This window comes from Nicotiana tomentosiformis, chromosome 5 (assembly GCF_000390325.3).
Source record: "Nicotiana tomentosiformis chromosome 5, ASM39032v3, whole genome shotgun sequence".
NCBI lineage: Eukaryota > Viridiplantae > Streptophyta > Magnoliopsida > Solanales > Solanaceae > Nicotiana > Nicotiana tomentosiformis.
In genome coordinates this window covers 135,642,674-135,657,874 of record NC_090816.1, presented here as the reverse complement: position 1 = coordinate 135,657,874, position 15,201 = coordinate 135,642,674, and the positions used below count along the sequence as shown (strand labels likewise).

The following is a 15,201-nucleotide window of genomic DNA, read 5'->3' as shown; positions in this document are numbered from 1 at the left end:
ACAATTATTTGTTTACTTAATCACCCCATTAATTAGGAGAAAAATAATCACCCATCATTAGTTTTATTATTATTAAAAAAACCACCTTAACTACTTTCCAAATTTTATTTTTGTAATAATCTCACATATACATTTCCAAAAATACCCTTTCCTCTACTACCCCTAGATTTTCTCCCCTTTCTTTCTCCCCACTGTCTTAACATCCCCCCCCCTATTCGGATCTACCTGTGACCCGAATCCATTTTAGTCAATTTCTTTCTTCTTCATGTGAAGCTTCTCTCAGCTTCCCCTGTTTGTTCATGGCGTCATTTTCAATCGTTGAAATTCAAATATAATAAAAAAAATAGTTAGTAAGCAACCCCTTTTAGATTCTTAAGCTTAAAGTAACATTCTTTGTTTTTTCTCTTTGATTAAACCCTTTTAACTTCTCACCAAACACTTTCCCCAACTAACGCTTTTTCTCTTCAAAAATCTTAAAGACCACTCTTTTCTTCATTAAAATTCAGGATTCTTCAAGATCTTGACACCCTTTTGAATTTTATTCTAAAAAATGAAACAGTTAGCGGCGTTACAACAAGGTCGCCGGAGCAACAGCTTTAGAGGGCCGTTAGATTCGCCCTCAGATGGGTCTGTTAAGTCTCCGGCGACTATTTTCTGGCTTGTGCTTCATGGGGTTTGCTGTTTAATCAGTTTAGTTCTGGGTTTCAGATTTTCACGCTTAGTGTTCTTCCTTTTGTTCACTAATAACAGCTCATCGTCAGCTCCAAGCAGTGTTTTATTTCATGATCCGGCTAAGATGACGTCATTTTCCTGGAATGGCACGGCGGGGACAGCGGCGGAGGTTGCGGTGGTGAGGGGGAGTAGTAGTAGTAGAGTGGTGGTGGGGCGGCACGGGATATTAATACGGCCGTGGCCCCACCCGAATGCTACTGAGGTGATGCAGGCACATAAGATAATGGAGATAGTTCAAAGGGAGCAGAAGTTGCAGTATGGTGTTAAGAGTCCAAGGGATGTGATTGTTGTGACCCCAACATATGTGAGGACTTTTCAGACTTTGCATCTTACTGGTGTGATGCATTCTTTAATGAATGTGCCTTATAATGTTGTGTGGATTGTGGTGGAAGCTGGAGGAGCAACTAATGAGACCGCCTCGTTGATAGCTAAATCGGGTTTGAAGAAGACTATTCACATTGGATTACGCGAGAAGATGCCACTTTCGTGGGAAGATCGCCATAAATTGGAGGCGAAAATGAGACTTCGCGCTTTGAGGTAATGGGAGTTTGTTTCTACTTAATAGCTGTTTATGTTTAACACCTGCAATCGCGGATGTAGCCTTAGTGCTGTGGGTCAATCGAACCCAGTATTATTACACGAAGCATAGATGTATATGTGAAGAAAGGACAGAATTTCAACAAATTTTTGATTCAAAACTCATATTTTTAGAAGTATAGTGAGGTAAGTGCTAAGAATTTTAAAAGTTGAATCCATCAAGTTAAAATCTTCGATCCGCCTCTGAACACCTATATTGCGTTTTATGTATGTGGTAAAGAATAAACTTAGAACACTACTTGCTTCATCAACCAAATAACTTTAGAATTGTAACATGATAGTGTGGTTTGTGCTTGTTTGATGGAACAGATATGTGAGAGAAGAGAAGCTGGACGGGATAGTGATATTTGCTGATGACAGTAATATGCATAGCTTAGAGATTTTTGATGAGATCCAAAAAGTGAAATGGATTGGCGCGCTGTCAGTGGGCATTCTTGCTCATTCGGGTGGTTCTGAGGAGGAGTTGTCGACAGTTCAGAAAGAGGAAGAGAGGAATTTGCAATTGCCTGTTCAAGGCCCCGCTTGTAATTCATCAGACCATCTTGTTGGTTGGCACACTTTTGATTCGTCCCCCTACTTGGAGAAGAGTGCCAGATTCATTGGTGATAGGGCAGTTGTGCTGCCAAGGAAGCTTGAATGGGCTGGCTTTGTGTTGAATTCCAGATTGGTCTGGAAAGATGCGGAAGATAAGCCTGAATGGGTTAAGGATTTGGATGCTGTAATGGGGGAAAGAGAGGATGTTGAGAACCCTTTATCTTTACTGAAGGATCCTTCAATGGTGGAGCCTCTCGGAAGTTGTGGGCGCAAAATTATGCTGTGGTGGCTCCGCGTTGAAGCACGGGCAGACAGCAAATTCCCTGCCAGGTTAGTTGTCTAGTGCTATCTTGAATGAATGTAGCATCGTTTTTTGAATATTCTTACCATTGAATATTATGTTTGTTGTTTCTATCTAACATTTCTTTATTATTCTTTTGTAACTTTTGATCACCTAGCCATAATCGTGGTTGTTCAAGATTGTCATATGTTCTTAAAACATGACAAATCCTCGTAGGTTGCCGTATCTGTTTTCTTTTTCTTTTTGAATGTTCTTAGGGTGCCATATCTTGTTGCATATAATTAAGACCAAAGCCATGAAACAGCAGGAGAAATAAGATTGATATCAGAAAAGCTCAATAAAGTTAGGAACTAATAGTAATAGGATGAATTTTGATCTGTAAAGAGTAGTACTATGATTTTTTTTTTTGTATATTCCTTCCCTTCCCTTCGTCCTTTTCTTTGATTAGTAAGGATAAGAGTCTTTCTATTAATGATCGCCAAATCCTTCCTGTCGTAACAAGGTGATTTGCACACGGGAAAAGTTGTCAAGTGGGTTCAAACATATCAAGAGGTCATGTGATCCCCTTACAGTTGGTTTCATGGCTTGGGTTGCTCTTGGTAAAATCTGGTCAAACATCGTAGTTTTGGTTGCCACTAGGTTTGTCTTTGTATGTCTTCATGCTGCCGTGGGGCTTCAGAGGGTGGAGGAATCAGCATACAAAGCGCTTTCTTCAATGAATATCCCAAGAGTGGGTTATTTTATTGTTTGATGTTCATGATTTAATCTAAGTTGCTTGGACTTGGGTGTGGGTGTCTGATACAGGTCGGATCCTTCAGGATCTAAATTTTAAGATTCGGAGTGACAAATCCGGGTACAGAGATTCGGCTAAAAATTCAAATATCTAAAATAGAGTTATAAAAATATGTTTAAATTATGAGACATTATGTGAAAGACTTACAAGGTATACCGAAAAGGAGAAAATATTGATCTAAAGGAAAGCCAAGGAGATAAAAAGGAAAAGGACTGACATAGAAATCTTTCTATACAAGGTATTCCATTTTCTTCAATTTCACCCTAGCTATTGTTTTGATTTCAGAAATCATTATATATGTCCTGAATTTCTCCGTTGATTTTGGTATAAGTACCCAAAATGGTTTGACCAATTCCAGTGTGGATCCCACACCCACACCCACACCTCTATCGTGTCGATACGGGTGCGGCACCAAAGGTGAAGAGTCCGAGCAACTTAGGATTTAATTGATACTTCTTCCTGGAAATGATTGAATTTTAGAAATGACTCAGGAGACTCGGTGTTTTCTTGGTTAGCGCAAATGGCTTCTCTTTCCTAAGCTCAATTGCTCCAATTGCAAGAATTACATTAATGAAAACATTCCGACCATTCTTTCCTGAAATTGTTGATCTTTTATTAGAGAAATCTAGTAGCTAGCTTTTTGCCTTTTCTTTGGCAATACACTGAATAGCTTATTACATGTTAGCAGATTGATTCAATTTTGATCTCACTGTGCTAGAGATCAATTTTGAAGGTGGGATAGAAAAAGGTGACCCAAGTTTGATAGAAGTGGGTCCTTGAATTAGTTCTTGTCGTAATAATTTCTGCCTTCCACTCAATAATGTTTGTGACAGTTAAATGGTAATTGTGTTGGTCTTAGTTCGACTACAATGAGTGTTGGGTTGACTAGGTATCAACGGTGTGGAGGTAGGGTTCTTTAGGCTTAAATATAGTTTGCGTTTATTTGTGCGATGGAGCCTATGCTACTTTGATATTCTATTTATGCTTTTCAGCATTAGATTGATTATATCCCTCATATTTCCATCTGTATCGTGTTATTCATGAAGTTTGAGTTTAACTTTTAAGTTCATCGGTGGTTAATTTTGGATCAGAAAGTTTAATTTGAATAAAGATGAAAAAGGTGTGAGTTGCATTTTAAGTAGCTCTGATTATTTCTTTTATATTTAATTTATCATCTGCTTGGTCTCTTCCTGATCTATTTTCGCTTGAGTAGGAAGGTGAGTCACATCTGGGAGAAAATCTTTGTAGATGTTGAGCTATATTTTCATTTTTAGAATATAAGTTGTTAGCGAGGTTTGAACTCATTAAAAAAAAAGAAGCCAGTGTTGAACTCGTTGCATATTCCAGAAGTGTGGCTATTTGTTAGCTCTATCGAGTATTCAGTGCCTAACTTTGCCAATTAAATACCCTAATAATCTTCTCTGATTCTGAAGTATCAAATATAATATAATGTATACTCATAGTCCATTTCATGTTATATGTGCGTCGTAAACCGTACTAGTATAGATGAAAGCAGGATATCTGTGTTAGATGCTGTCTAGACAAAGATAGCTTTGAAGCTTTCAGTAATGTCATTAACAAACATGCTCGTTAGTATCAAAGATGACATAATCCTACTAAAACATTACATTTCATTTTAAAATTTGCTTCGTACTAGTGTATAGACGAAAGCAGGAAACCTGTGTTAGATGCTATCAATGAGTAGCTTCAAAGCTTTCAGTAATGTCATTAACAAACCTGTTTTGTTAACTTGAAACCTAGAGCGAAGAGCTTCCAGTTAAAAGTTTTACTATGATTAGTCGAACATTGGATGATGAATGTGTGGAATAAGATATATTGCTGAAGACGAGTTGTTACGACTTGTTCGATTTCTTTTCTTGATCAGCTTTACAATATGTGCTTTCTTTGTGTTAAGGAGTATCAGAGAAGACGAGAAGAATGGTCTGAAATGAGACATTTACAAGGAAAACTATAATAACATAAGGGAGCAATTAGCACTAGGTAGACTACATATACAGCAAACAGGAAATTGAGGAAAATAGAGAAAATTTTGAGGTGTAAGGTATGTTTGGTTTGTTAAGTAGGACTTTGATGAGGGAGCGAGCACACAAGCTATTTGTTGCTAAATGATGAAGAAGACTTCCAAAGTTCTAAGCCTTGGTATGGTTGATCTTGGAAACTTTTTTTTGATGAATTAAGAGAATTGCATTAAAGGCATCAAGAAGATGCAAGAAGTACAAAAGAGAGATACATAAAGACATAGTCAGCTCTACAGACAAAAACTAGGCTAAAGCTAAGGAGCTGACGAAGTCCAAAAGATTAATAGGGCAATTGACAGGAGCTAAGTTCTGCCAACTGTATAGCCATAAAAGACATCTAGCCTTGAGTGCGTATGTAGGAGTTGATATCCCATCAAAACATCTACGATTCCTTTCTGTCCGAACACACCACAAAATACAAGAAGGGATCATCTGCCAGACTTTACTGATGGATTTATCAACTTTCTATGAAGACCAGCTTTCATAGGCGTCCTTGATGTTCTGAGGCATGGCCCAGCTTAAACCAATGGTTGATCTTGGAAACTAGCTCAAATATAAGTTCTGCACTTACCCATTCTCATGAAATAACATAAATGGGGGCATAATTTTGTTGTCTGTGCATATCTTCCCCTAAATATTGTAGTTGATCAACCCATTACTATGCATGTGCTTTGATTATGTTGCGTAAGCTAGACATATTGGTTGCTTTCACTCGAATGCAGTATGACTAATCCCTATCCAAAATGCAGATGGATCATCGACCCTCCACTAGATGTGACTGTCCCAGCAAAACGAACGCCATGGCCAGATGCTCCTCCAGAGCTCCCCTCCGGTGAAAAGTTGGTCACCATGCAAGAGCACACCGAGAAGCGCCCACCAAAAACACGATCAAGAAAACGTAGTTCTCGGGGCAAGAGAAAGCATGTAGCAAAGAACGTGGACGACCGTCATTTGGCCAGGCAAGCAGCGGAGAACTAGTGAATCATCTGTGAATTCAGCAAGTTTGAAGACCACGTTACTATCCTTGTCTCGTAAATAGAAGGCATTTCTTACAATAGCAATTAATACATACTACCTGTCCTTTTATTCAATTATATCTTGTATTCTTTTCCACTTCTTTTTACCCCCATCTTCATCAATTTCTTTTCTGTCCTATTTTTGGTCTTTAGTCTTTTGTGTAATTGAATTGATGCTCAGTTAGAAGGGTGTTTTTGTTGTTGTTGTTGTTGTCACTGTTACCAGACTCCTTTTTTTGCCAAAGGTTGTATTTGTGGCTTGGAGTTTATATTTGTAAAATGACAACATCTAGAGATGAGAAATTTATGCTCAAATCTTGGTTTTTCTTTTTCATTTCGTGGACATTGTTTATTTCTGTGCTCATGTCAACCAAATCCTTTAAAACCCTCAAGTATCGTAACTTCGTGCCATGGCCATTGGTTTTATTGGCATTAAAGGTAGGGCAAAGATTATTTTTAGCCTGTGACAGAAACTATTTACATATGATAGTTGTAAAAGTGCATAAAATTTGCATATTCTTTTTTATATATAACATATAGAAATGTATATATATATATATATATATATATATATATATATATATATATATATATATCAAAAATATACAAAAATACATATTTGTTTAGTTATTATTTTGAGAGCGATTATATAATGTCATTTTCCCTTAAAGGTGCTTTGGTTAGTGAACAATGGGACTTCGCCATGACCGTTCCTCGTTCTTTGGTGCCTTTTGACGTTTTAGGGCTATAAAATAGAAATTCAGGGTGATTCTCAGATTTTCGTGTGTTAATTCACGCCATCTGCATGAATTCGGGCAACCGACCCGAATCTCCAAAAATTTTGCATGCCCATAAAAAAGTGACTAAGGAAAAATAGTCACCGCCTCGCCATGACCGTCATTCGTTTTTTTGGCATTTTAGGGCCATAAAACTGAAATTCCGTCAGATTCCCAGATTTTCATGTGCTATAGTCTTGCCTTATGCATGGAGCCGGGCGACCAGACCCAGATCGGCTAAAATTTTGTGGCACATAAAAAACGACCTAAGGAACAATACGTCGCCATGACCATTACTCGTTTTTTGGCGGTTTAGGGCCATAAAACTGGAATTTCGCCCGATTCTCAGATTTTCGTGTATGCCATCTGCATGGGCTCAGGCGCTCGCACCCGGATCGCATAAAATTTTGCCGCCCCATCAAAAACGACCTAAGGAACAATAGTCATCGCCTCGCCATGACCATTACTCGTTTTTTGGAATTTTAAGGCCATAAAACCGAAATTTCGACCGATTCCCAGATTTTCGTGTGCCCATAAAAAACGACCTAAGGAACAATAGTCACAACCTCTCCATGACCGTTACTCGTTTTTAGCGTTGACCATTAAACTAGAATTCCACCCGATTCCCAGATTTTCGTGAGCTATAGCCCACACCATCTGCATGGGCCCGGACGCCCCGACCCAAATCGCCTAAAATTATGTCGACCCATCAAAAACGACCTAAGGAACAATAGTCACCGCCTCGCCATGACCATTACTCTTTTTTTGACATTTTAGGGCCATAAAACTAGAATTCTGCCCGATTCCTAGATTTTCGTATACTACAGGCCACGATCTGCAGATGCAGAAATGCCCGAACCCGGATCGCCTAAAAGTTTGCCGGCCCATAAAAAAATAACCTAAAGAACAATAGTTACCGTCTCGCCATGTCTATTCCTCATTTTTTCTGGTTTTAGGGCCATAAAACTCGAATTTCCCCCGATTCCAAGTTTTTTGTGTGCTATAGCCCACACCATCTACATGGGCATGGGCGCCCGGACCCGGACCCGAATTGCCTAAATTTTTTCGGCCTATCAAAAATGACCTAAGGAACAATAGTCACCACCTCGCCATGAACGATACTTGTTTTTAAGCGTTTTAGGGCCATAAAACTTGAATTCCGCCCGATTCTCATATTTTTGTGTGCTATAGCCCACGCCTTCTGCATGGGCCCGGGCGACCGAACCTGGATCGCCTCAAATTTTTTCGGCCCAACAAAAACTCCTAAAGAAACAATAGTCACTGCCTCTCCATGGCCTTTACTCGTTGTTTGGCATTTTATGGCCATAAAAATAAAATTCTATCCGATTTCTAGATTTTTGTGTACTAACCTACCGGACCTGGATCGCCTAAATTTTTTTCGGCCCATAAAAAATGATCGAAAGAATAATATTCACCGCGTCGCCTTGACCGTCCCTCGCTTTTTTGGCATTTTAGGGCCATAGAACTGAAATTCTGCCCGATAACAAGAGTTTTGTGTGCTATAAACTACACCTTCTTTATGGGCCCAGGAGACTAAACCCGGATCGCTTAAAATTTTGCAGTCCCATAAAAAATAACCTAAGGAACAATAGCCACCGCTAGGGGTGTACAAAGGAAACCGACAAACCGCACCAACCCGATAGTCCGAATCAAACCGAGAAAAAAAACCCGACTATGGTTTGGTTTGATTTATTTTGGTGTTGGAAAAAAACCCAACCATAATTGGTTTGGTTTGATTTTAACTAAATAAATTCAAACCGAAACCAAACCAATCCGACATTACATATATAAAATTTTTAGATATATTTAATATATAAATATACTTATTGTGATGTAATTTATAAATAATTTTTAAACTTTTTCATAATTTTATCTTTTAAGATATTATTTCAAGGTTGGATTTAGAACTTTTGAATGTTCCAATAAGTTTTATAGTCATTAATATTAGTAACTTAAATAATACTAACAAAAGCCCAAACCAAAATCAAATCAATACTAATGCTTACAAAAGACATTCAATTCAATACTACGAACGACAATGTATTGAATATGTATTTTTTATTTTACAATAATTTATATAAAAATGTATAACCTATTTTTATTTTTTCTTTAGCCTTTAGTCATGTAATTAATACTCCCTTATTAGTCTACTTATTTCAGCATGACTTAGTACTTTTAGTTTATGTTTATTTTTATCATGACTTTTTAATTAGCAATATTTATATTACATAATTTTATTGTCTTTATTGTTGAATATTTTAGGATAATGCCATGACACATCTCATATTTTATATTATTTTCTTGTAAAATACATTATATAGTTGTATCTTACTAGGATTAAAGAAATATTTTGAGCACATGTTATATGTTTTGTGCTACGAAGATTTTACCGGAAAAAATTCGAAAACCCGAGAAAAACCAAGATTGAAAAATTCAAGTTTTATTGGTTTGGTTTGGTCTTTAGATTTAATAACCCGACACAATTGGTTTGGTTTGGTAATTATAAAATCCGAACCAACCCGATGTATGTACACCCCTAGTCACTGCCTCACCATGACCGTTACTCATTTTTTGGCGTTTTAGGGTCATAAAACTAGAATTCTGCCCAATTCCCAAATTTTCGTATGCTATAGCCCACGCCATCTGCATGGATACGGACGCCGGACCTGGATCGCCCGGACCCGGATCGCCTAAACTTTTGCCGGACCATAAAAAACGACTCAAGGAATAATAGTCACAGCCTCGCCATGATCGTTAATTTTTTTTTAATGCGTTTTAGGACCATAAAACTGATATTCTACCCGATTTCGAGATTTTCATATGCTATAGCACACACCATATTCATGGGTCTATGCACTCGGACCCGGATCGCCTAAAATTTTATCACCTCATAAAAAATGACCTAATGAATAACAATCACCGTCTCGCCATGACCGTTACTCTTTTTTGGCATTTTAGGGTCATAAAATTGGAATTGCGCCCTATACCTAGATTTTCGTGTGCTATAAGCCTATAATACATGCTATCTGCATAGGCCCGGACAATCAAAACCGACCTAAGGAATAATATTCATCGCCTCGCCATGACCGTTTCTCGTTTTTTGGTATTTTAGGGCCGTAAAATGGGAATTCTATCCCACGCCATCTGCATGGGCCCGGGCAACCGGACTAGATCGCCAAAAAAATTGCCAGCCCATAAAAATTGACCTAAGTAACAAAAGTCACCACCTCGCCATGACCATTACTCCTTTTTTTGGCATTTTAGGGCCATAAAACTAGAATTTTGCCCGATTCTTAGATTTTTGTGTGCTATAACCCACGCCATGTGCATGGGCCCGGATCACCTAAAATTTTGTCGGTTATCAAAAACAACCTAAGGAACAATAGTCACTGCTTCGCCATGGACGTTCCTCGTTCTTTGGTGTTTTATGGCGATAAAACTGAAATTTCACCGGATTTCCAAATTTTTGTATGGAGCCCACGCCATGTGCATGGGCCCAGGCGCCCGGACCCGGATCGCCTAAAATTTTGTTGGCCAGTAAAAAACAACCTAAGGAACAATAGTCACTACCTCGCCATGAACGTTACTCGTATTACGGCCATAAATTTGGAATTTTGTCCAAGTCCCAGATTTTCGTGTGCTATAACCCACGCTATCTACATGGGCCCGGGCGCCCGGACATCCATCGCCTAAAATTTTTCCAGCCCATAAAAAATGACCTAAGGAACAATAGTCACTGCCTCGCCATGACCGTTACTCGTTTTTTCCGTTTTGGGGCCATAAAACTGGAATTTCGCCTGATTCTCAGATTTTTGTATGCTATATATAGCCCACGCCATCTGCATGGGCCCAGGAGCCCGGACCTGGATCGCGTAAAATTTTGCGAGCCCGTCACGAACGACCTAAGGAACAATAATCACCATCTTGCAATGACAGTTACTTGTTATTTGGTGTTTCAGGGCCATAAAACTTGAATTCCACCCGATTCTCATATTTTTATATGCTACAGGCCACGCCATCTCCACGGGCATGAGCGCCCGAACCTGAATCGCCTAAAATTTTGCTGACCCATCAAAAATGACCCAATGAACAATACCCACCACCTCTCCATGAACGTTACTCGTTTTTAGTATTTTAGGGCCGTAAAGCTAAAATTCTGCCCGATTTTTAAATTTTTGTGTGCTATAGCCTACCGCGTCGCCATGACCGCCCCTCATTTTTATGGCATGTAGGGCCATAGAATTGGAATTCAGCCCGATTACAAGATTTTGGTGTTCTATAACCCATGCCTTCTGTATAGGCCCGGGAGACCAGACCCGGATCGCCTAAAATTTTGTCGTCCCATAAAAAATGACCTAATGAATAATAGTCACCACCTTGCCATGACCGTTACTCATTTTTACGCGTTTTAGGGCCATAAAATTGGAATTTCGCCTCATTCCTAGATTTTCGTGTGCTATAGCCCGCGCCATCTGCATGGGCCCGGGTGCTCGAACACGGCGGATTGCCTAAAATTTTGGCGTTTATAAAAAATGACCTAAGCAATTTTGCCCAATTGTTACTCATTTTTTGGTGTTTTAGGACCATAAAACAAGAATTTCGCCCGATTCCAAGATTTTCGTGTGATATAATCCACACATCTGCATGGGCCCAGGCTGTCACGACCTGTGTTGACGGCCAATTTTGACCCTCCCCTTTAAAATTAATTTATTTATACTTAAACTATTACAATGAATGTTTTGAAAGTATTTTCTATTAGTAATTACCTATTTTTATAAATTAATTAAATATTAATTTCGAAATTAATAACCTAGTATTAGTATTATTTAATTACAAGTATGATTAATATTTTAATACTATTAAAATAATTTTTGAATACACCATAGAAGTTTTATAATTAATTTAACGAATTACTCCTCAAATTTTGATTAACTAGATTACTATGTTGATAATTCAAAACTAGTGTTATAATTTAGAAAATAAAGTACTTTATAAATATTTAATTATAATAATTAGTAGTATATTTGATATTTATAACTTTTACTATATTTTATTGAAAATAATTAAGTTTAATTAAATTTAAAGGAGTTAAAAAACTAAAAGGTTACAATTATAATTCCTCAATTAAACACAAAGTGGTTATTTCCTAAATTATTTCTAGCCCAAATCACCCAAGCCAGTCCGGAATACCCAGTCCAAATAACCCTTCCTTCTCCACTTTGGCAATCTATGCCACTTCCATTGAGCCAATCAAATCATGCCACGTCATCCCTTTACCGCACTCACACAAGAAACACATCTAATATGGACCATTAACTCAATTGATCAACGATCCACATTTTATCCTCTTTCCCTTTAATTTTGACACCTCACATATCTGATCTCAGCCGTTGAAACACATACATCCAACGACTCACATAATCTCTCATAATAATCTCTTAATGCCTCAATTACCAGGACCGTTGATCAATGATCCAACGACCCACATCTTTCCCCGCCTCTTTAACCTAGAGACCCAACCCATATCTCCCAAAACACCCTAATCATTTCCCCAAAGACCCTGCCGCCCCTTTTCCCTTCCCTCTCTCATTTTTCTCACTGCTCAAAGCTTGAAGCTTTGGTTCCTACATGGCTAATTTGAATTCTTGTTTGGTATGCTATACATAAGGAGGTTATTATACCTCCATTCCTTCTCCTCTGACTGTTTTATTTTAAAATCATGAATCTATTGTTGTTTTATTGACTACCTTTGTTTGTGATGTGTGTCATTAGCTCTTAATTATTTGTTCATGCTCATAATGATTTATTACTAACTTATGGTCGACTGTTATGCTCTTATGTGTCTCGAGTCAGTTTGATTGAGTTATTATATGACTTCGATTACTACTATCCTGAACCAAAAGCCTGCATAATTAAGTTCCTTAATATGTCTTTATAGCTTCCCATACTTGTTCTGATTTTAGATTTTCTCTAATGTTTTGTTATAATCTTTATGCTGTGTTTTTAGTCCTGTTAATGTCCTGTTACAACTTTCCTGCTCATCATGTTATATTTTGAGTTTTGTTAATGTCCTGTTGCAACTTTCATATTCTTCATGTTGCATTTTGACCACTTCATGCTCTGTTATAATCTTCTGTAACGACCCGATCGGTCGTTTTGAGAATTTAAGCTCCGTTTGGTGGCATAAGGTCTTGAACAGCTTCGTATGATAATTATGGACTTAGGCGTGCGTCCGGATTTGGGTTTTGAGGTCCGTAGGATGATTTGAAGTATTTCGGTAAAAGTTGGAAAGGTTGAAGTTTGGAAAGTGGAGAGGTTTGACCAATAGTTGTATTTAGTGATATCGGGGTCGAAATGTGATTCTTAGACTTGGAACGACTTTGTTATATCATTTCGGACTTGTCTGCAAAATTTGACGTTATTCCGGGTTGATTTGATAGGTTTCGGCACGAGTTTTAGAAGTTGGAAGATTTGGAAGTTCATAAGTTCGATTAATGGTGTGATTCATAGCTTCGTCATTGTTTGATGTGATTTGAGGCCTTGATAGGGTCCATGTTAGGTTATTGGACTTGTTGGTATGTTTAAACGGGGTCACGGGGGCCTCGGGCATGTTTCAGTTGAGTTGCGGATGTTTTTCATGGTTTGAAACAGGTCCGATTCTGGTGTTTCACACGTGCGATATTTTGGAGCGCAGGTGCAACTCCGCTCGTGTGTGAGTATGATCGCTTCTGCGGTCAAAAGGGACTGGGAGCTCGCTCGCTTCTGCGGAGGCCGGCACGTAGGTGCGAAGGCCGCTTTTGCGGTCCAGCGGTTGCACTTGCGAAGAAGTTTGCTTCTGCGTTTCCCCCTTTCGCTTCTGCGGTGCCGCTGGTGCGGCTATAAATCCGCAGATGCGGTTCCAGGTCCGGCTAGCTGAGTTCACAGATGCAGACTCTTTCTCACAAATACGTGTGCGCAGGTGCGCCTCCTTGTCCGCAGATGCGGAAATCCTGGCAGTATTGTTGAACTCATATCGGAATGGGTGTTCGGGTTTTTTTTATTTTATCGGGTTCCGAGGTGTGGGCCCAGGAGTCGACGTTTGGATCGATTTTTAGATTTTGATAAAGATTGAAGCTTTCCAGAATAGTTTCTTATGAGTTTTATTTGTGCTTTGAAATTATTTTGATTAGATTTGAGCCGTCCGAAGGCCATTTCACCGAGAAGTTCATTTTAAAGTATCGGTTTGTCTTCTTTGAGGTAAGTATCTTGCCTAAATTCGTGTGGGGGAACTACCCCTTAGGATTTGAGTCTTCTATGCTAATTGTAGTCCGTGCACGCGAGGTGACGAGTATGTGTTCAGACTTATTTGTGGAAAATTGGCCTTTTAGGGTTCTTAGGTCCTTGTATTCATTGAATATGTAGTTTGTCGCCCCACTCTTTCTTGCGAAATCGGGTTACGACACGTGACAACTCTTTTAAAGGAAGGTGTTAAAAGAGAGAGTCGCCACCTAACGGGTTTGAGGTGTGTTAGGGCACCTATTTGCAAATAACTCTGGTTTAACCAGTTTGCGTCACCAAAGATCGGGTAAAGGCTCAAATTACCTCGAAGAGAAGGTGTTAGGCACTCTTCGAGGTCCATAACTATGCGTCCCGGCCGAACTTGAACTATATGAATTAGTCAAATAGTCAGAGAGAAAAACAAGAAGTTTGAAAAAAAAATCATTATTAGAAAGTCCTTGAGTAAACACAGATAATTGGTTTAAAGACAAGATGGGGGGTCTTAAGTATTTTAGCCTAAAGGATCACCCCGTGCAACATAAATAATACTTCATAACTCCCTCGAGGTGGGGTGTTACTCGTATTATTCAGCGGGCACAAACTATCATCTCCTGCTACCTGACTACTATCTTTTAATTTTTACCTAAAGCGCACTAGTTGATTCTAAACCGTGTCCTATGCGTGCACTACCCGTCCCATGCCTATGGCCCAGGAGGCGTTTGGACCTCTATTTTGGATGGTTTCTAGACTTAGCTTAGGCTGCTCAGAAATGATAAAGCTAGGCGACATACAAAATAAGTTGGACTTCATGTAAAAGCAATTAAGGCCTCAAGTTAGCCTCCACACTTAGACAACAAATGCACGCGAACAATTTTTCACATTAAACGTTAGGCAATTTTAGGATTGAGGCAAATTAAAGCCATTATGCCATATAAACATGGTTTCTATGTGACCTTGGGATTCAAACATGCAGGCAGTTTCAGATGCAAGATGCTACCTTTATAGACGTGATTTCTGAACAACTATACATTTTAGGGAATCTGGTATTGCGAGCTGATTGTTGAAATTACAGATTACAAGTGGTTAAACCTATATACATGATTTCTAGGTGATTTGCGCAGTAGTTGGCAGTGAT

The 15,201-nt window shown here is 38.7% G+C and overlaps 1 protein-coding gene across 1 annotated transcript; it reads left to right on the top strand.

Annotated features, from left to right (window-relative positions):
- Positions 1-229: 229 nt before the first annotated feature.
- LOC104108147 (beta-1,4-xylosyltransferase IRX14-like) lies at positions 230-6,346 on the top strand. The gene is made up of 3 exons (XM_009617134.4): positions 230-1,269; positions 1,639-2,193; positions 5,746-6,346. Exons 1-3 carry the CDS (start codon positions 551-553, stop codon positions 5,972-5,974), a joined length of 1,503 nt encoding a protein of 500 aa, XP_009615429.1. The 5' UTR covers positions 230-550; the 3' UTR covers positions 5,975-6,346.
- Positions 6,347-15,201: the final 8,855 nt, after the last annotated feature.

Coding starts and splice junctions, on each gene's coding strand:
- LOC104108147 (XM_009617134.4), top strand. CDS start 551: ATGAAACAGTTAGCGGCGTTACAACAAGGTCGCCGGAGCAACAGCTTT. Junction 1,270..1,638: donor ATGAGACTTCGCGCTTTGAG/GTAATGGGAGTT, acceptor TTGATGGAACAG/ATATGTGAGAGAAGAGAAGC. Junction 2,194..5,745: donor GACAGCAAATTCCCTGCCAG/GTTAGTTGTCTA, acceptor TCCAAAATGCAG/ATGGATCATCGACCCTCCAC.